The 22,509-nt window shown below is 37.9% G+C and overlaps 1 protein-coding gene across 5 annotated transcripts in view; it reads left to right on the forward strand.

The window, feature by feature from the left end:
* Nucleotides 1-22,509, forward strand: part of SLC6A11 (solute carrier family 6 member 11) — a 105,108-nt gene that overhangs the window by 41,373 nt on the left and 41,226 nt on the right. For all 5 annotated transcript variants that reach the window (XM_054838101.1, XM_054838103.1, XM_054838102.1 and 2 more), the window contains one exon: nt 9,440-9,574. In XM_054838101.1, the coding sequence (XP_054694076.1) occupies nt 9,440-9,574 (135 nt within the window). The remainder of the gene's footprint in view (nt 1-9,439; nt 9,575-22,509) is intronic.

The raw sequence follows: 22,509 nt of genomic DNA on the forward strand, positions 1-22,509 counted from the left end.
CTCTTCTTACCTCCTTCCCAGTCAAGGCTTTTGTGCAGAGAGTGTACCCTGATTGCTCTATTGATCTTTGCTGACTGGCATCTTTTACCTTTTGTGGCTACCTGAAGAAGGAGGAGCACTAGCCAGGAAACCTCACCTACTAATCGTGTTGGTAGATAGCATTGTATCCACTTTCCAGACTGCATACAGTTGTCTTTTTTTTTTTTTTTTTTTTTAGTGGTGGTGTTTGTTTGGGAGTGGGGGGGGTGTTGTGGGGTTTTTTTAAAGACAAGTGGGGAGGAAAATCAAGCAGGACAAGAAAGCAATCTAAGCTGGCGTTGATAAGGAATGTTCTGGTAAAGCTCCATTTCACTGGAAAATGTTGATTCACTGAAACTAGTCATTCTTCAGAGCAGCTAGTAATTACATGAGGACAACACTCATCTGGAAAACCCAGCTTCGTGTTCTCCAGCAAGCAGTCAGAGGGCAAACAAACCTTTACTGTCTTTTGGATTGGAGGAATGAGTTGGACAAAAATTTTGATTTCATTCCAGTGCAGATTTAAGATCGTACAAATTTTTGTGTGACAGAAAAATCATCTCCTGTCCTGTTCTGACCCTTGCATCTTTATCTACTTTACAGGTTAAACATTTCTAGAATATGTCAGAACCTGACTGGTGCCTTCAGTGAGAGCTGGAAGGCATGTCTAGAGTAGCTAAGAAATCAAATTCATCTAGTGCATTATCAGTTCCCCATTTCTGCCAGTGTAAACTCAGTAACAAAACTGGAAATTCAGGTGCTAGTATGGGATAATTCTGACCCGCTGTAAATTATTTTCATAGAAATTGGATTGCCCTATATCAGGAATAGTCATCCCATATTAAATATTTTTTAAGCAAAGTTCAGGTTTCTGTGCATGTTTTTCAACTACTATCAGTATCTGGCTTGTTGTGTATAAAGGCAAACTAGATGGCATTCAGAAGTCTGAACATCCTGGAAGGATCTAAAAAGGAACAGCTTTGATTTATAAAAGCTTGAACTTTTTAAAGACCTTTTCAAAATGGAAAAAAAAAACCAACCAAAAAACAACCTTCAGTTGATTAATTAGTCCTAATTTATATTTAAAATTCTTCCTGATTGATTTTTAAAGTTGACTTTTACTTGATTAAATAGCAGTCTTTGATTTTGAGATATTTGTGGCTCTGCAAATTCCCTACTTGATGGGAGCTCTACATAAACACTTTTGCTTGCAGTAATGAGCTTAGCTAAGATGCTGAAGTTTGCTTCCTCCCAATCAGTTGTCTTCTCCCTGCCCACAACTGCAGGGCAGGCCTTCCTCTTTGTGCACTTGAATGTTAACCAACACAATAAATTAACCTTATTCTTTTAGATTTTCGTAGTTATAGGATACCATTGTTTCATTTGCCATTCTAGTTTGAGGCTAGCCCATTTATGGCGCAGATAAAATAAAGAATTTAAATCAATAGCCTCTTCAGGGTAAAAAAACCCCACCCAAAACAAAACAACCACCCCAAACAAAACAAAAAAACCTACAACAGCCTGTAGGTACTAGGGACAGTAATACCCTGATTTTACCATCGGATTGCTTCTCTTGTATTTACACTGGTAGAACTGTATTTGCTTGCCAGATCGTAGTGCTCATTTTGGTTTTCTGCAACTTTCTGCATTTTAAAATTACACTACAGACCTCCCCTTATTTCACAGAATTATTTTGGATGTAATGTTTTTACAACTGTTGGAATTTTTTCATTGGCAGTGTATTAACAATATATTAACAATATGACAAGCACATTTCCTAACAAATGGATAGCACACTCAGGTATGTTGGCGTTTAGAATTGTTGCATCCTTTACTTTTTTTATCAACATAACTCCTCTGAGGACACTCAGGCAACCTACTCAGTTGGTAAGTGTAGGATGAATAATGAGTTTTGACACAAATTCTGGAGACTGAGGAACAGCAGCACTGGGAGGATGCATGTCATTGCACTCAGTTCCTGAAATTTCTCTGGGTTGTACTTACTATAGGTATTTAGGAAGTAAGTCTGCCTGCTCTCCTCCTTTGGCACTTAACGACAGAAAAAAATGTTGTAGCATTGATAAACAGTATGACTAACAGTCTCACCGTTTCTTACTTCAGGCTGTGTCCCTGTTCAGGCCATCAAGGTTAGCGTTGCGTGGATTCCCTAGTGAATCTTTCTGTACACTTCAGAGCAGGGTCTCCAAAAACTGCTATAGACCTATGCATTAATTTGTAGACTGTCTAAATTTAGGGTAACCATGCAAATAGTTTCCTGTGAGCCTTAACCTAGATAATGTGAGTCTCTTCTCCTGATGCTCTGAATCAAATTTTACTATGAATTTGACCAAGGCCTATTCAGACTTGAAATATATGGAACTGTGATTTAAAGACATTCTTTCAGGATTCAGCCCATCTACTATGATCAGTCCCACTTTTTTAGAAGCTGTTGGCACATTCTTTGGAAGCGATTAGGTCATTATTAAGCTGTGCATGCATATGGTCAGTTCAAGAAAGAATCTGGTTATCTGCATTTACTATTATTTAGCGCTTAAATGCAGGTGCTCACGTAATTGATTTAAGTAATGTAATAAAATTAACTGCTTCTACATGTTATACAGTCACTTTTGTGTGGTCCAGTCCCCATGACTGGGCTTTACTGATTATGTCTGCACAGAGGGGAAACTCTGTTCCAACAAGCACTTCTTGATCTGTGTTTTCCGCACAGTTGTATGGATTGGGCAGTCTCTGCAGAATCACTGAAGCTCCCCTCTACTCACGTAGCAAGGTTTCTTTCTGAAGGAGATGTGGGGAGTTTTGCCCCCTCTCATTGTATTCAAACGCTGAGTTAAGAAGTAGGGATAACCAATGAACTGGGATGTTGCTGGGAGTGTGGTGTGAAGTGCACCAGTTTTGCAGTGTAGATACAGTTATGTTCCAAGATAATTGTCTTGAAATCTCTCCAGCTATATTTGTGACCATTTCTGTTTGTTTTCTATTGGTAGTTTAACAAATGAATGTTTTGGGGCAGCAGTATCTGTTAGATTAGGGATTTCTTACCCAAACACATGGAAATCTAGCTTTGTGTTTGAGCTACGCAGTATTTTTTTAAAAATTATTATTAAATATGAGGCCTGTAGACCCCATCAAAATAACTGACCATCTTCAAGAGCAATTTTAGCAGAAATAAGACAGATCTTTATTTCAGTGGTCCTGGGCAATCTGGAAACAAAGCCAGCTGTGGTAATTACATGGGAAATAATTTGAAGTAACACGCATTTAGAAAACTGGATGCTGCTTAAGGAATATTTATGGGGAGAAACAGCTCATCTTCTAAGTGAATTGTTTGCTCACTTCAGCCAGGAACGTGAGCTGCTGCAGTGCACTGATATTGTCTGCCTTTGGTACTTTTTCATTGCTTTCCAATTTTAGCTGTATTCCTGGGTTGGCCTGGTAGGCTATTGGAGCACCAGGGTCCTCAGCACTGACTCAAAGCTTCCTCCATAGTTTTCCTCCCCTTCTTTTGGAACTCTTGACTACAGGTAGGCAGTTTTTTGAACACAGAAGATGATGTTGAAATGGAATTTGAGAAGTGCTGACAGGTCCATAAAGTCAGACCCAATGTGACGAATAATTCTTGTGAAAAAAAAAGGAAACAAACATTTTTAAACCATTTTTTTAATTTTGAAATGAAGCTTATAAATAATGCCTTTGGGTTGTTAAAGCATTTTTTGGTCAAGAGAGATCTCCCTTCCACCCATTCAGTAAAAAGAATGCCAAACCAAAATTGAACGAAATGCAATTTTTTTTTATTGACTCAAAATGAATTTTGGAGTTGAGCTTTCATTTCATTGTTAAGGAAACTGTTTCAGCTTGACTCAGACTTTTGTTTACTTATTTATTGCCTTTACCACCACATGGATAAAAATAAGGACTTGCACCTCTCTGAGAGATAGAGATTTTTCTGTGTCCCAGTCAATGAACTCAGTGTGACGTGGTATTAGAAGTGTTTTTTCCTTTCTGCTATTATGTCATGTAGAACCTTCTGCTTCCTATGATCACTGTGCATTTAATCTTACATACTTTCATTAAGTGTCCTCTCCTGGCCCCTATTTTCTAGCTCATCTTTCATTCCCAGTGGATCTTTCCTCTTTGATACTTATTTCTGAGCTCTCAAATCTTATTAAATTTTCTTACCTGTTGGTTTTTTAACTTCTTTCTACTCCAAGTGAAACTTTCTGCACTCACACATGATTCATTAGTAGCTTAGAAGAAATTCTGCAGTTTGTAAGCAACCTGGTTAAGGACCGTTCATGAGATTATTCTGGAGCAAGTTTCCCTCTGTGGATAAACAAACAAGACAAACAGAAGATGATGCTGAATAAGTCTGTAAAACACAGAAAAAACAGAAAAATCAGCCATTTTGCTGATTCTCTCTCCCCGCCCGCCACCATCCCAATCATACATCATACAAATCCACTCATCTGGTATTCTGTTGGGTTTTTGGTTTAGTTTCTTTTTCTGCATATGAAATTTTAGCTTTAAAATATAGGTAGATGTAAAATTTTGTTTCCCCCTTTTGACACACATTTTTAAAAAGTTGTGAATTAGCAGTCATTCCTTTATACTGTCTTATACCATTTTTCTTGTAAATCCAATTAATGTTGAAAATATCTCTTCTCAGTTGTCATTTCTATGTCTGTAGATGCTATAGTGTCATATCAGCAAAAGACTTTTTCAAACAATGCTGTATGGAATATTTCACAGTATACCATGGTGGTTGAAAAAGAAAATCTTTTGTAGCATTATCTGCTGTTAACATCTAGGAAGTTAGAATTTGTGAAACTGGAAAAATATTAGTGGAACCAAGATGTTTGGGTTAATCATGGCATGTAGAACTCTTTTTTAAATTTTCATGGAAATCATGCCCAAATTGGTAATATCAATTATGTATGTGTATCTACAAAGACACAGAGCTGCCAGACAGTGGTAAGATAATTATATTTCTGTAGTTGTACTAATATGCTCTTCTGCATCAACACTGTAAAGAAGGATAAAAATTACTCTTTTCCCTGTCACATTACTCAGGTAGTGAAATTTTGGTTCCCAAGCTGTTTCTCCACACGGGAGTGTACTGTAGTCTGGGCATAATTTTCTTTTATTTGTCCTGTGCAGACAAACCTTGTATGTCACCAAGATCTGAAGACTGCTCATCAGTCTCCTCTTAACAAAGGAAGTTGGTCAGTGTCAACTAAATGAATAGGCTAAATGGCTAGTCAATATGCTGAAAACACTAAATGAAAGATAAGGATGAGCAGGGCATGGAGTCAGGTCTTACTTTCCATATAACTTTTCTAATATTGAGTTTTGGCAAATTTCTGCCAATTCTTGCATTGATACTACTTGTGTTTATAGCCTAATGGAGCAAGAGGGGACTTTATGGGAAGGGGATTAGCAAGCCAGTAATTTTCTGAAGCATCAGGTGAAACAAAACACTTTTATTCCATTTATAAAATGCAATTGGGTCATTATAGTGCAAACAAACTTGAACATCGCAGCTTGCAGGAAGGAATTCCCTCAACTTCCTAGCCTCAGAATGTTATGTTTTGTTCACTGAATTCTAGTTCAGTTATGTTCTCAGCAAGAGCCAAGCAAAGGGTTAAAGTTCACTACTTCCTATTCATGACTCACCCTGCTACGAAGCTGCTGTGAGGAAGGGTGTGAACATCAGGCTGGTGTGTTCTGTAGTAGCTGTAGCCAGAGAAATCTGTTTTTAGGCTTCTAGATTTCTGTGGGTGCATGGCTCAATTCGTTGCATGCAGGGCTTCTTCCTTATTCTCCACAGATTTATTGTGTATTTCTTCTACATTTTCTCACAAGCCAAGTCACCTTCACTTGAACCTCTGTGGCATCGTCTGGCCAGAATGTTCAGAAAAGCATCTTTTCATTTAGGATAAGAAGTTCAACAGTCCCAGTAGCCAAATTTGAAGCTATGTACCCTTATTTGCGCTTTAAAGATACTTAGGTAGGAAAAGATGCAAACTGGCAGCTAGTTCAGTTCTCAAGACCTTTATGGTGCCTTACTCATGAAATCATTGCATAGATATCTAGATATCTTTATAACTAGCCTTGAGTGATACAGACATCTAAGTCTCTTAAAGTTTTGGTGTGTAAAGTTCCAGTGCTTGGTACTTGAAGTTCATTGCAGTCTATTCTCAGGATCTTCGGTCCTAAGGTACTTTCAGTTAAGCACCTAAGTATGCTTAAGAGCTGTTAGGCGTCCCAGTAGGTGCCTTTCCACAAACTTGTATGTCTAAATATCTCTGTAAATTTGTCTTTCAATTCTATTGTAATAGGAGAACTTGGTGCAAAAACTAGCCTGCCAGAAATTTTTATTTTGTTTCCAACTGCTTAAACACTGGCATTGGTCTGACTAGGATTTAAAAAAAGCATTTTGAGCATTGGAATGCAAATTAACATACCAAGCAATTAAAGTCAATTAAAACAGGATGCAGTGTAATTAGAAACAGTTGTGTTCACATTTACATTCAGAGAGGTTTGATGTGTTGAAAGAAAAGAAAACAATTCAGGAAACTTTTAATGCCTACAGATGTGATGACGAAACTAATAATGGCGTTTGATTTCTAAAATGCCCCATCCTCCCTCACCTCACGAGCTCTAGCAAAGCATGATAAAGTGAGCAACTGCTGTACTGGATGCCATGGAATTAAGTGGCTCAACATACTGGGAGACTCGAACACCACCTACGAGCAGTGGCCTTCTCTCCCCTCTCTGAACACAATGCACGTCCCTGTTGCAGTACAAGAGAAGCTTGCAGTTTTAGCAGCCTCATTAGCTGTATGAGCACTAACACTGAAAATTGTCAACAAATGTCAGTTGGCTCAGGAAGGGTGTATCTTTCCCACACATGGTTCCTTGGCATCTCTTTCATTGTTGTTCTGGAGATCTGCATTAGTATTTATTGCCAGAAGTACTGAGCCAATTGCGCTCTATTTATATCCTCTTTCTGCATGGTAACCAGAAAGGAAGAAGAGTCCTCATTGCTCTAAAGCTGAGGCACAACTACCCTTGTGATAAAAAATTATGCTAGCGGTTGTGGTTCTAGTACTTGCAACAGTGGTAATACGTGTGGATGGGCTGTGGAAAGCATTGGAAAAGTGAGCAGAAAACCGTGAAGTTTAACTCTACAAGCCTGGATTGCAGGCTGCTGTATGAGGGTACCTTTACCTGACCTCTCTTGGGCATAGGGATGAGTGGTTTCAGCTCTTCCTTGATGGAGCCCAGTGAGGAAATACACCCAAAGGAACCTGGGAAGAAGTCTGCTTGTACAAAATTGCCATCTGTTTACTGGTGTACAATGTTTCAAGGCTGTGGCAGGCTGAGTGAGATAGCAGGCTGCAAACCAGTGTAGTTAATGAATCATGATGCAGTGAAATGTTATGCTTTAATGTTATAACAGATATTCAGGTGCAATACCTTCCATGTCATCAAATGTTTATGTCCGCCGACTATACCCTATTAAAAGAAACTATTGATTTAAAAGAAGTAGAGAAAAATAGCTGGTAAAGGATTAAATATAAAAACATAAAAACCAGCTGCTGGCTATTTTGTCCTTTCCACCCAGTATAAGAGTCAGAGCAGGACCATGTCCATTCCATGTGTTCCTTTTTTACTTCTCATTAACTGAAGATCCATTTTTATACGAAGCCTAAATGTGGAGAGCAGTCTCTTTGAGACAAGGTCCATTTGAACTCAGTCATATCACTTTGCATTTCTACTAATAGTCTATTATAATAAATGTAAGCACTGGGATTCCATTTTGCATTTTATGGACCTCTGAATTCATCAGTTCAGGCTTCTGAGACCTATAGGAATACAATGTTTGTCTCCATTTCCTGGGAAAATCATGGCTTGTATTTTCAAAAGGGATAAGACACCTGAAAGATACATAGATGCTTATCTCCTGTTAAGGTCAGTGAGAGTGAAGTGTCTAAATATGTCTTGGGCAGCTGGACATGCACGAGGATCTGTCACGTGATTTCCGAGTGTAGCAGCTGAGGCACACGTGAGATGATTGCATGTCTGGGGTTGAATATTCAAGATGGTCTGAAAATCAAGATTCAGTTAATTGGTCATGAAAATGTGTTTGAGAAACCTTTCATGGATGCATTCTCTGATGTATCTCTTTCATTTACATAGCCATGAGACAGGTAATGAACTTTTGAATTTAAAATGCATATTTTTGAGGGCTATAGTATATTTTTCACCAATGATTTTCCCCATTCTCGCAGCTTAAGTAATTTTGAATTGCGCAAGGTAGATGCACCCCCCCTCCCTGGAAGTGTTCAAGGCCAGGTTGGATGGGGCTTTCGGCAACCTCGTCTAGTGGAGGGTGTCCCTGCCCGCAGCAGGGGGGTTGGAACTAGGTGGTCTCTCTCTAAGGTCCCTTCCAACCCAAATCGTTCTATGATTTTATGTATAAGAGTAATATTGCATATTAGGATATTTTATACCTACTTTGCACAGGTGAGAATGGCTATAGAGAATTATGGACAGTTAAGTTTAAGGTATGTCATTATTTAAAGGAAATCTTCATAGTGACTTGGAATTTATCATTTCATCCATCTCCAAGTTTGAATAGCTATATACTGCTCTCAGGATTATAAAATGGCATCAGTTCTGCTCAATTTTTCCTTTGAAAAACATGACTTCTTGCAGGTTTCCAGAAAAGCTTAGTAGATCCCCATGCACAGCGCAAACTGATTTCTGAAAAAGATATGGCCATATATGTGAAAACAGAAATTGCTGGGCTTGAGTGCTTCAGAAATCTTGCCTGAAGGTACTTTGCACCATAAGGGTATTATAGCAATTTACAAGGAGATATACATAGCATTTAACCTTTAGGCTTGATGAAATGTTTATTCCTCAGAGATATGCAGGCAAAGCAGTCTTATGAGATGACAGTTTAGTAATTACTAGGTTTCTCAGAATTCATTGCGTATGGTTTTATATAATACATATCATATAATGCAATTAACTACTTGCTATTATGAGTCAATTTCCTTGTATCTGTGTTTGGAATAGTATGTGGAATAGTGCACAGGTACACTATAGTATGGTGTCTGGTCCACTCTCACAAAGAGAGAGTAAATAATATACTTAAAGAGTGCTTCCCAATCTCTTTATAAAAAAGGGTTGAGCTTTCCTGCAAGTCATATATGGTTGAGAAGGGAATATGTTTAGAGGACAAAATTCACCTGCATGAACAAGGGCATCACAAGCACTTTTCCTCCAGAAAAGGATTTGGTTTTTGTCTAACAGCAAAATGGATGTTGGAAATGAGATGGTTTTCTTGCAGTTGGAAGAAAATATTTTTCTGATGTTTTCTTCTTCTTGCTAGGTTGTATATGTAACAGCCACGTTCCCCTATATCATGTTGATGATTCTTCTGATTCGTGGAGTAACGTTACCAGGTGCTTCCGAGGGGATAAAATTCTACTTGTACCCTGACCTTTCTCGACTGTCAGACCCACAGGTAGGACCATGGTCCATGTATTTATTTTCCTCTCTGACTGGGAAAAACTGCAAGAGTTTCTTGATTTTAAAGTTTGAATACAGGTGATTGCTGGATAGTTGTTCATTGTTAGAGGTTTAGAATTGTGGAATTGTGGCTTTAAAGCCATCACTGCTAACATGTGTTGGAATATATTATTCTTTTAGCAGAAAAATACCTCGGTTGACAAATCAGAATTTTCAGAAGTATTCAGTTGCCACGGAGGGGCAAGAGCATTGCCACTGGTTTGAATGGGAACAACTTTAACTAAGACTTGTCCATTTTACAGTTCTTTGCTCGTTCCAAAGCTAAATCTCAGTCAAGATTAATAGAGAAATTAATCATTCAGATGATTGTTGTCTTTGAAGCAAAAGTCTCTATATGCAATCAAGGAGGAAATGCAGTATTCAAACCAGGAACTGTGTCTTTTTTTCTTGCTTCCAGAGTAGAGTTGAACATGGAAATGCTGGATTAAGTTGATTTTTTTCAGTGACAGACTAGTACAATAAAACAGTTATTATATATCATTTATCTGATATCAAAGAGGGAAAATGACACAAGCTCTACAAAACCCGACACGTTGCAGACAGCATTTTACTTATCTGGTTTGGCAATGTAAAAGACATTATACAGTGCTACTCCTAAGGCTATTACACTGTTTAAGTGAATCCTGAGATGGAGATAGAAAGGAAGTTTGGGAATATTTGTCAAAATTAATTTTTAAAATCTGCTTACTGAAGATACGTCAGCATAATTTTTTTTAACCTCTGCTTACTGAAAAAGAATTTTTTTTTTTTTTTTTTTTCAAGAGACAATAGAGGGGACCCTTCAGGTACTTCCTTCAAGTGTCTGAAATGACTGACTCATGTAAAGTTCACTTTAAACAAGTATTTTTTTCTACAGAAAAAAACAGCTAGGAAGAAGGATTCATTTAAATTATTGACAATTTTAGATGAAAGTTTAATGATGTTGCCACTTTTGGACTTAACAATGTTTCCATCGTTCTATGTTGGATTAGATGGGAAGTGAAAACAGAGTTGCGGAAGTGGTGTTAGAACATCAGTGATGTGCTGTGCCTTTCCAACAGCTAGTTCCCTTAGAGGTGGCCTCGGTTCACCTGAGAAATTAGCACAGTAATAGAAAAACAGCAGGATTCCCTGACACCCTCCCAGTTATTTGTTTGCAACTTATAATAGAATCAGACTGTAGTAAATATAGCTAGCCAGTCCAATTTCAAGTGGACCCCATGTGTCTTAACTCATTGTCACAGAGACAAGAAATTTGACTGTTGTATGCTTATCCGAGAACATGGATGGCATCTGTTCATGTTGTCCAATTTTAGCTAGTGTTTCACCCCGCTGTGGGGTTCTGCCTTCACAAAAAGTGTTTGCTGAGTACTTTCTCCTTGTACTCCACCGTGATGATTCCTCCACCTGTGAAGCCTACCGGCCTAGTGTGAATAGGAGGTAGGCCTGCTCCTTCCACGTTGATTCCTTCACTTGTCCAGCAGCGTGAGCTGCCTGTTAACAGGATTTTGCCCCGCGTGTGGATTTTTCACGTGCCAATGACACCCTTGCTTCTGTTTGTTATTGAAGGAGGGCATGCAAGCTTAAGCAACATTATTGTCAGGCTACAAGGGGGTTTTATATGCCTATTTACTGTACCGTTTCCATTTGTAAGGAAATACGTTGTTGCCATGACAATTTCCAAAGCACATAGTATTAGTCTAAGTAGTCTGTGAAGTACAAAGCACTTAAGACATGTGTGCATGTATCTGTTTGTCCCATACATATCGCTCAGCTGATACTGGAATGTCTTTTGGGAAGGCTTAACGGATTCCTTCAACAAGCCAACTTTCTTCTCCGTTTCAATGAGACTTGTGCTTGCCTTAGTATTTTAAGCACCTTTTTGTAGGAAAGAAGCTGAAGTAGAGCAGACCATAACAGAGATTGTGAGGTAATTTAACTCTGGTATGCGTGATGAAATGGTTTGAGAGAATTATTTTTGTTTTGAAAAACTGCTGTTTCATTGAAATGGAAATATTTTGTTGAGCCTAATCAATTCAATATTTGAAGAAAGATTTCTGAGTTATGGGTGGGATCCCTGGTCAATTTTCAAGAAATAAAGGAAGTTTGGCTTCTCAATCCTAAAATGGACTTTGGCACGACTCATTATATTGGGGGGAAAAAAAAAAAAGATGGGATTATTTCAGCTTTGTTGCAAGTTTTAGTGGTAACAAGATAGATACATAAACTTTTACATTACATGGAAATGCAGAACTTAATAATGTTCAAACCCCCTGATTTTCACATCAAAAAACCCCATTCCATAAGCCTCTTCTCAATTTGTTCTAGAGGTTTTTGCCAAGAAGCAAATATAACTGAACTAACCTTGACATTTGTGCTTCTAGTTTTCATCTTTACTCTTGTTTGTTTGGATTTACTCTACAATATTGAAGCATAATGCATGTGTACTAGCAGAAGTTGTTTTCCTCTTCAGTTGGAGGTTTGTTTAAATAATGTTCCAGGGAGACTACTGTGTCTGTATTAGGAGAGCGGTATTTGAACCACAGTGCCAACTATGTTTACTGTGGATTAAATAAATTAAGTTTCTCTTCAAGGCTCACTTTAGTTTGAAGTTCTTGAATCTTTTGTCTTTGTGCAATTTGCATTCCATGGTTCGTTATAGCTTTCTAAGCAGCTATTCATCTGTCTTTTCAGTTCCTCTTAGCTTTCAAGTGCTGTGTTCTCTATTTCATTTTTATATTCTATCTTTTCAGCAGACTGAATCCTCTTGGTCTGAAAATGCTGTCTTTTGTCCTGTGTATCTGTAGAGCTCATACCAATCGCTTTTCATTGTAATAGTGGAGTACTATATTTAAGCTTCAGAAATGCTTCATTTCATCAACAATAAGGTCTGTATAGCCTTCATGCTCAAATTGGCTTGAAATAGGTCCCTCTGCCCCAATCTGGAAGATACAGATGCTGGTTATAGCTTAAATATGGAGTCTTTCCTGAGTTATAACTCACATAAAAGAAGTATTTTTACAAAGTTAATAGGATTGTTATGGTTTTTGTGTGCAAATTTGACTCAGAGTATGGTTCTGGTTGTCCCTCAACAGATTTAAGTAATTTAAAATGTAATTGTGCTTGCGTGTGGCGCTCACTGCTCCTTCTTGGGGAAAACATTTTATTCTTCATAATGGGATTTTCTAAACATTTGTGCATGGAAGAGGTTAAATCGGTTAGGGACTAGCAGACATACCAGTTTGATGGATCAAGGAGTATCAAGGAGTAATATTATGGTTAATGATATGGAAAACACATGCATGTAAATTTAAACCCTGCTGTAGCAGTGGAGTCTTAAAATGAGAAGGAAAATAAAAATAAAGCTGCCTTGTTTATTGTGTGCTTGTATGCTAATAACTGGCCAAGGTACTTTTTTTTTAAAATTAAAAAATATATATTGTTTTAATGAAGGTATTCATTATAGCATCTGTAGTGCTGAACATTTCAACATAGTCAGAATTGCACTCTCCTCTGAACATTTGGTGCTTACCAAAATCTTAAACAAATTTAATCTGGGTTTTGTGACTGAATTGTACGTGAGAATACATTTCTATGTTGAAAGAATACAGGTTGTACTTTATCTCTGACGTACTCTTATGCGAATGTTAAGCATGATAAATGAATGGCAAGGCAAATTACATATAAGGCACAGGAAAATCTGAGCCATGACAAGATTGATTCTAAATTTCTCTGATCTTTATTTGTAGTGAGAAAGTGTTAAATTTGCAATAAAACTTCTGATGGCCAAAACATTTCTATGATTCACCTCTAGCAGCTCAGCTATGAATTCAACTATTAGGTGGCCATCACTGTGCAGAGCTTCCAGATGTTTCTGTGGGTACTCTTGCAATGGGTAGTCCGCCCAGTTTGAAAATGTCTACCAGAAGGACTTTTTCCATAAATTTCCCTGTCACTGAAATTCAGTTGACTGGCTTGTAGCTTACTGTATCTTCCTTCTTACCCTTCCTGAAAATAAGTACCAAAAATATGAATGCACAGCAATGAGCATCAACTTAACCTGAAAAAACCCTTACACTAGATAAGTCTTCTAGTACACAGATGACTATTTCCTTACATTGCCCCCATCTCAAAAATTTTCTTCCTGCATTTTTCTGTGTGGCACTTAGGCTAAGTTTTCATGATCTGTGTGTTTACAGAGAGCAAGAATATTTTAGTACATCAGATATTTGTTTTAGGGAAAACAAATTTTTTTTTTTTTTGGTAGAAAATCACTTAGAATAAATACACTTTTTTTTTTCCTGAAAATTGTAGCTTTCGTTAAAAGCTCCTTAATTTTCAGGTTAGCATGAGTTTATTTTTGCTAGTTATTCACTCCTTCCTGAACATCATCTTAGTATGTTTGAGCATATGCATTGAATTATACTTTTAAAAAAGATGCTATTCACCGAAGCTGTAAACAATTGCTATCCAATGAGGCTAATTATAATATACATATGTATGAGAGACATTTGGGAATACTTATAGGTGTAGAGATAATATTTTCTTAAATCCTGTTCTGAAGATCTAAACAGGAAAAGTATTTGAGGATTTACCTTCCCTTAATTTTTTTATTTCCAATGTGTGATAATACAGAGTTGTTTGATTCTTTACCAAGAACTCTTCTCTTAGCAGTAGAGTGATTCGATTTTAGTACAAGCAGCCTTGGAAGCCAGCAACTATCGCACTTGTATCGCCACCTTGAGGCCGAATGAAACCTGTGTTTTCAAAGGCAGAAGAAAATAAACATTCTTTCCTAGCTTTGTAAGTGGAGGAAACCGTTGCATTTTAACAGAAGTGTTAGGGCTCCGTTTTCTTTATTAAAAAAAAAAACCAAACCACAAAAAACAAAAAACAAAACCAAACTGTGATTTCATTTTTGGGTGGTTTCATCCTCAGAAAATCAAAGGAACTGTATGGGTTCCTAAGTTGTGTATTTTAGACCTGTACTGTATCTATCTAAGCATACTAATCCTTAAAATTGAAACCTAGGGATTTTCATTTGTTGGCAATGAAATTATATCTAATTGCTGGAGAATATTTTGATGCTTTTATTTGTTTGGAATGTGACAAGTGAGAAACTTGTAATCTAATGAGAAACTTACTTCACAGAATGTGTTCAATACTGGATGGTAAGCGTAGATTTTAAGTATAGTACTTGAAGAAAGGGTTCAGAGTCAAGTCACATGTCCTAAATCTTACCAGCCTTTTGATACCACTAAGTCTACTAATACCTTCAGAAATTTACTGCATTTTTGACCATTATGAGAGTTTGTGCAGCCATTAACTGGGAAAAAATAGTAGTAATGAAAGGAGGAAGATATCCAGTTCCAGTCACACTCATGCAGTTCTGTTAATAGCTGTGGAATTTACTCTTCTTCCTACCAATTTCTTCCCATTCTCTGTATTGTTTGCTTCATCGGGTATTCACTTTCTGAACCAGGCAGTTGCGATACACACGAATGCAACTCGCAGTAAATTTATGAGCGAAATGCCAGAAATTCATACAAGGGTCATAGGTATGAAAATCCTTAGCTGAATTTACTATCTATATAACTACAACTCCCACTTTACACATGTATCTTTGAACAAACAGTCTGTCTTCATTTGATATGGAAACCAAATTTCAAACTATTCTTTCTATGAAACAAAAAAAAGTGTTGCTGCTGATGGTGAGGCTCTCATGTTGTTGTTAAATAGTAATCCCCTCCTCAAACTTTTTAAATTTAAACTTGAAAAAGAATTAATTCTTCTCAAAGTCTGTCATTTGCACCATCGTTACAAATTACTGAGATTTTAAATTGTAAGGTAAGCACAGAATGTAGACTGGTATGATGTTTAGATATATTTTGCCCTGCAATGCAGTTTATAATCTCCACAGTGAGGAAGTATTTAATTTTACTATGTACTATGGCTTTCACATTACAAATTGTTTATGTGGTTTTAAAGAATAGGAAGACCAGCAAATTGCTGTAATGCAGTATTCTTGCTGAAAGGGCAGAGGTTGTTTAACAAGGCCATAAATCACTCCTGGGACAGACACTATTCCCAAAGAAAGCCTGAAGGCAAGCCTAGTAGCACATTTCATTTGCCGTGCTCAAAGGAACATGCATACTACTGTCTTGCAGTGAATCTGTACTACAGTGACTGGGCACATACATTTCAAAAGGCATGGGCTCAAGACATTCAAGGTCATCTCCTATGACAAAAAATTACTCTCTGCAATGCATGGAACAGCTTAGTGTTTGTTCACTGCACAAGTCATTACATTGTGCAAAGACTTTAGGTATATTTAAGCATGCTGTGGAAAAGGCACAATCTAAATTTCATGTGTCATTGCTAAACTGTTGGTTTATATGAGTGAATATGGCATACCTTTATGCCTTAATATACAACTGGTTTTTTCAACAGCATAATAGTGGGACTATTAATTTTTATGTCACAAATATGGTTTCAGAAGTCCAGTTATTGGCCTGGAGAGTTATTTCAAGCCCTGAACAAATAGTTTGCTGCCTTCTCCCCATGGTTTTTCCTTGTGTTTCTTGCTATTGCTACACAAGCAACAGCAAGCTGAGCAGGCAACAGCAGATTTTGGCAGTTAGGAGAGACTTGTTGAAAGAATGGGGTCATTTCGTAATTTCCTTGGGGCTTCTAGGCCACATGAAATCTCTTCCAGCTATCCCTGCAACCCCTTAGCAACCTTGGCAATGGAGAGACATCATCTGAGTGTCAGGGAAACTCTAATTACGCTTTAATATTAGACTTCATGGCTAGTGTGAGATGCCACTGGAGGGAGACAGGATCCACACATTAGCTCAGTATATTGGCATAACAGGGAGAGATTTTTCAGTTTTTACAATGATGGCACCTGAAAAGAAGCACTAGATACATTTGAAGAGTCATTTTGTGTGTAAATTAGTTAACATTCTCAGAAACATTTAAAGAATTGTGAATACTGCCAATGATTCCAGCCTGTCAGCTGCTCTAGAAGTCAAGTCTCCCAGCAAGAGAAGAGCTGTTGTTAAAAATCCATTTGTTTCAGATGACATTAAAAATTGGTGCAAAACATACTAAGTGATATATGGATATTAATGAGGGAATAATAATAAGGGACCTTGTGCACAGTGAGGGTAGTCAGCAGGTGAACCAAATAAATATTCCACGCTATTTCTGGGACAGTCACAAGTGGATATATGATGCCATATAGAGGTCCTGAAAATATATAGTTATTTTAAGAATTGCTAACAGGATTCATGTTAATCCTGTTATTCCAGAGGAATGAGAGATAAAATAAAAAGAGAAGATTACTACACTAGTGGAATGATGCGCAGCTTGTAGAAAATCTGTTATTTACTGTTGAAAAAATTGAGTGCTTCTAAAGATTGTTCTTCGGGGACCTGCACAAAAAATGCTTTCTAATCCCCCAGACATTTCTAAGACACTTTTCAATTCCATCCTAGAACTGGAATAACAGTTGAATTCTCAAAACAATCCAACAAAAAGAAGGCTGGGCAAACATCTGCAGAGCTGAAAAATAGTAATGGCTGAAGTGTATTGTGTACACCCCCCAAACTATCACCAGAGACATGCCATGCTGTAGGGGCTGACTGTCAGCCTAGAAAGATCTCTGATTAAGTTCTTACAGTAAATGGATTGGGGTTCACACACATTTTTTCCTCAGAAGTAGCCTAGAGGAGATTGGTACTGAAGTTCTCCCCGAAGGTATTCTCTGAACTAATGGAAATACAAAATGAGGAGGCAGAAAGGAACAGAAAGGATGCCCTCCTCCAGGGTGATATAAGAAAGCTGGGGAGTGCATTGAGCTTTGGGCTATCTAAGCATCTCACAACTCTACATGCCTTACTGCTGCTCTTCCCTCTTCCTGCCGTGCTTTTTGTTTCTGCTAGCATATAGTTTGTATGACACTTGTGCATACATATGTGATTTATTTGCAAGGGCAGTGTGGGGAAGGGAGAAAAAAGTGATAGAAAGCAAGGAGAGGGAAACTGGGAGGAGAAGGTGGGAGGTGACTGATGACAGTTGCTGGCAAACTGCCCTAATGTATGTGGAAAACAAGCTGTCTCTCCCATCATGAACTGTCACCAGCTGCCAGGCAGCTCGCAGCAAGGAGAGCAAATTGGAGGGATGAGGAGATGTGTGTATTGGCAGCTGTGACTTTCTGATGCTCCCTACTCTGGATGTCTCTGCTAAATTGTTGACTATTCCTTCCTTACAGATAAAGTAACTCCATTGTATTAGTATAGTTCTGGTCTAGGCTCTTGAAACTGGATTGTTTGTCGACTGCTTTACCTAGTATTGCATAATTGTTCCTTCCTTATGCTTTATAAAATGTTTATGTGCACACACACATATATACACACTAAAGTTATATCATCAAAATTGCCCATGAAGATCAATGACAGGATGGGATAGTCAACATGTTTTCTTAACTTCAGATTCCGCTGTGGTGCAGCACATGACTTGGGGATACAGTTCATATTCTTTTCTCTGAAATAGGAATCTTTTAAGAAAGAAATTTATTCCCGTTTTAATGTTAAATTCCAGAAAATTTTGTAATACAGGAATTCCTGCAAAGGTCATTAATATTTTTAAAGATGTCTTCCTTAACTGTGTTCACAGTCTTAGATTTCCATATGTTACCATATTTTCCCATATGGATGTTTATAGACAGCTACTTTAAACACTGAAGCTCAAATAAACTGAGCATTCTGTGACCATTTGCACCAGAATCCTGGCTGCAAGCATATCTTTTTATGCCATCAGAGAACAGAGGCAATAACGTGTTTTGTCACACCAGTGCCAACCAAACGCTACTACTTCAATTTAGGCCTGTAAATAAGGATAAGGAAAGAAAGCATCTGACTGTCACAAAGAGAGAGGCAATAAAATGCATTGAGTAAATTTGTTACAAACTTGGCAGGAAATGATCAGATGTTGATGCAGTTTGGGATACGGGTTCACCGATCTTCCATTTGTTTATTGTCAACCCACGTGAACTTTTCAGAGAACATTTGAATCGAGAAAGCGCAGCTGAATTTGTGAAGAATGGGAGGCAGAAACTGGTTCCTGGTGGTTTTGCACTTAAGTTCGGTGTTCACACATTGGTATTTTAGCAGAACAAGCACAAAACATTTCACACAGACCAGAGCTTTAAAAAGTGTTTTTATTTTAAGGACATGTTTTCCTTTATTCCTTTTACTATTGTTATTAATTTTGAAACAAAATCTTGTTTAGGAATTAAAAATCAAATGCTTAATTTAAAAATAGAGAAATAACATTTGACTTCAGTTCAACCTTTCACTTTTTGACTAAATGCTTTTACTGTGACACAAATTTACAAAAATGTAAATTAAACTGAATCTTCATTCTTCCATGAAATTAAATGTTTGATCGATGTCAGTTCTTTCAGTAGCCCCCTTAGTGTCAAGAAGTGCAGGTCTTGAATACAATTCCTAAATGGCATTTTTTATTCTAGTGCTTTTTTTTGTCTTGAACTTGGTTTTACTTTAAGTTTCTGCCAGCTCTGTGGCATAAAGGAAAGGTTTTTCATTGCCCAGCTCTCCTTAAAAAGGACTAGGCTCACAGCAGAATTTTAGTGAATGTTGAGTGGCTTGTTTACTAAAATTTGCCGGTTGGGTATACAGTTCCTGTCACTCTAAAAACAACTCATGCTTTTGAAATACTTCAAATCCCTCTGTGTAAAACAATAAAACAACATGGTGACTCTGAGGGATGTTCACAAAAAGGTATAGTGAGAGCTGGTACTTTGCCAGCCTGGAGGTCTAAATGAACTTGTTTATCCATCCATGAAGGTGAGCAGAACATAGGTGGGAAATGATTGCAGCAGTTAAAGCACTGAAAAAGGTATAGTTGGGGCACTAGCTTTCAGTGAGTTACAGTCTTATGGTGAAGGCAGAAAATGTGGCGTGTGATTAGGGATTACAATCTAAAATTGTATGTTTTGTATCATGATCTTCACAACAAAGTAGATAAGGTGGTCCAGAGACGTCATATTTGACATCACATATATAACTGGCATGTGTAAGCAAGGTTCCAACTTTGTAGATGGCTGCCTCTTTCATCAGTGGAGAGGGAAAGGTGTCTTGGAAGTGTAGTTCAGTCACCCAACAATTGCATCAGTCTTATAAATTCCTTTTTGCACTAATTCTGTAGAGCGCTTGGAATGACCACCGTCTTACAGCCAGAGCAGAGACAGGTACCTGAGCTGGAGTGAATGAGGCAGAGGCTAAATAACATAGGGGTTAATCTTCTCCCAGATATTTTGAGACTGGACAGGCAATGATTTTCAGAACTGGTATATCACTGAGAACTGTGTTTTTGTATTTATATAACTCCACTTACCTGCAGATTTTTAGGGAGTTTAGGTCACAAGAAGGTAATATGTATAGTCACTGAATAAGTCAGTTGTTAAAGAACCCAGTCAGTCAAACACAACTCCAAACAGTAAAATATGAATATTGTGCTCCCTTTAGGTCCAAAAGAAGGGTTTTTCTTTTTTCTTTTTCTATACACTGGCTTAAATTTTTACTTTAGTTGCATAGTCATACAGGTGCAAGTAGAAGTTAGAACTGAGTGTGTATTACTAAAATATAGGGTTGAAGAATGCAAGACTAAATGAGTTGGCAGCAAGTGGGAAAGGGGAATGAATAAACAAACACATGGTCCCTTTTTGTCTTCTTTCCATCCTATTGCACTAAACAAATTGTAGTACTAAACCAAATTTGCTTTATTACTTTGCCTTTCTCCACCCCTCCTTGCACTGATTTATGAAAATTATCTTGGCAACTCATTCTGATTTTTATGTCTGCTGAGCCCCTTATGGAGCTGGATGTTGTTAGTAGCTCCTTACCTAGTGATGTAAGGTAGGTGGAGTCAGCTGTCAGGTGGAGTCTCAGTGACCTGTAACTGAGAATAACCAGAAACCCCAAAATACCCCTTTAAAAAACAATAAAAATCTGAAGATCTGAGATTAATTGGGTAAGTTGTTGCTCTAAGCTTGCTAGAGGAATCTCAGAGATTCTTGGCACATAACCCTGGGTGGGTGCCAGGCTCTTGGTTTGGTTCCAAGCAAATTCCAGCTACCATTCACCAGTAATTAACTCTGAGACTCATAGTCAGGTGGTACATGCCAACTTATCATCTTTGCATCGATGCAATGGTGCCCTGCCTGTTGCAGAGCCATGCTCATTTATCCACAGAATCGAGTTTGTCCAAGTGCACAGAACAAGGCAATGGCTGGTCTGCATACCCTTATGTACCAGACCAAATTCCTTCCTGGGAGTCTTGGTCGCTCACCCTTGATAGCAGTGCTTGCTGTCTATCGCAGATGCTACAAGACTACCCACTTTCAGCTGGCTGTTACATTTAGAATTGGAGGCTTCTGACTTGCCTGCAAGTTAAGAGTATGGGGAGGGATGAATTTAAAACTTTAGTTATTCTATGATTCTGTAAAATGCCTGAGTTAATGACTATCGCTTGCTCAGTACTTAATGACTGATGAAATTCAAGGAGGAAGAGGCTACAGGACAAAGAAGTAGAATTTCTGTTTGTGAATATGGAGTCTTTGAGACTGCAGTGAATAAATATGTATGGTTTTGTGGCATACACTCACTGAGGACGTAACTGTAATGCTCAGTATACTGAAACCATTTACTCCTGGGCAGTGCTGCCACAGAATTGATATTCTGAAGGTTTAGCTGTGAGGTGACCTTAATGGATTCTTAATTTTGCTTCCTAGAATTGCTGCTTTGTTTTGACTGAGAAAGATAAGTAATATGTAGCCTTTTGTTTTAACTCATTTGGGTTTGCTGTAGACAGTGGGGGCACATCCATTTACCTTTAATTGTTCCTTAAAGACATTTATTGGCTTTTCATTTCTATGCGCTTCCTTGGGCTGTCATGCAGGCAGTTCTGTGTATCCTTGACTCATTTCTGTTACTTGCCTTCTACATTCAAACAACTGCATGAAAATACTTGTTTGTAGTTTGAACGCGATTGTACAAAACGGCAGAAAGTAGGGAACCAAACACCAAAGCTGTAGCAAAGACAAGGGCCGAGATGCTCTGGCCCTGAGAGTTTCTCTGAGAACTCCTGGGGCAGAGCGATACAGTTTAAAGCCTGTTGGTTACCCGTGACCCGCAGCCAGAAGGTATGTGGCAGGGGTAAGAGAGGTGGTGGGACTCCCAGGCTTCCTCTGCAGACAATGGAAAGAGAAAGCCACCCTTGGAGAGCATTTCCATTGTGTTGTGCTCAAGCCATTTGAACATATAGTGATATATAACATTTTGGTACAGTTTAACTAGAATAAAATTGGAATTTATTGGCTTGGTAAATGTTTGCTGTAGTCTTTTCCTGAGCATCTAGTTGTGGCAACAATTAAAAGAGGACAGTGGGCTACCTTTGCACTGATCGAATGTAGCCATACCTGAATATAAATATATGACAAAGGTTTGTATCCTTTGTACATCGGTAGCTAAAGTGAAAAAATGTTTGCGTTTGTCTTGATAGTACTTTGAATCCTTTCCATTCTATTGTCTTAAGTCATATTAAACAGAAAATGACAGCTCTCAAATGAAAAGAGGATTTAAGATATTTTAGTAAAGTGGTTAATGCTCTGGATTAATTACATAGTTTTTCTTAGTTTTCTGGGGCAATTTTTGCTGAGTTAGGATGGGATTATCCACATCCGTCATTTCGTTGAAGGCTGAGTCACTAAAATGTGATTAAATTATAATAAAATTGTATACTTTCTTGTTTGGCATTTTGGCTTGTTGACCTGTATTGCCAGTACCAATATTTGAAGGAGTATGT

Source organism: Grus americana, chromosome 11, assembly GCF_028858705.1.
Source record: "Grus americana isolate bGruAme1 chromosome 11, bGruAme1.mat, whole genome shotgun sequence".
NCBI classification, from domain to species: domain Eukaryota; kingdom Metazoa; phylum Chordata; class Aves; order Gruiformes; family Gruidae; genus Grus; species Grus americana.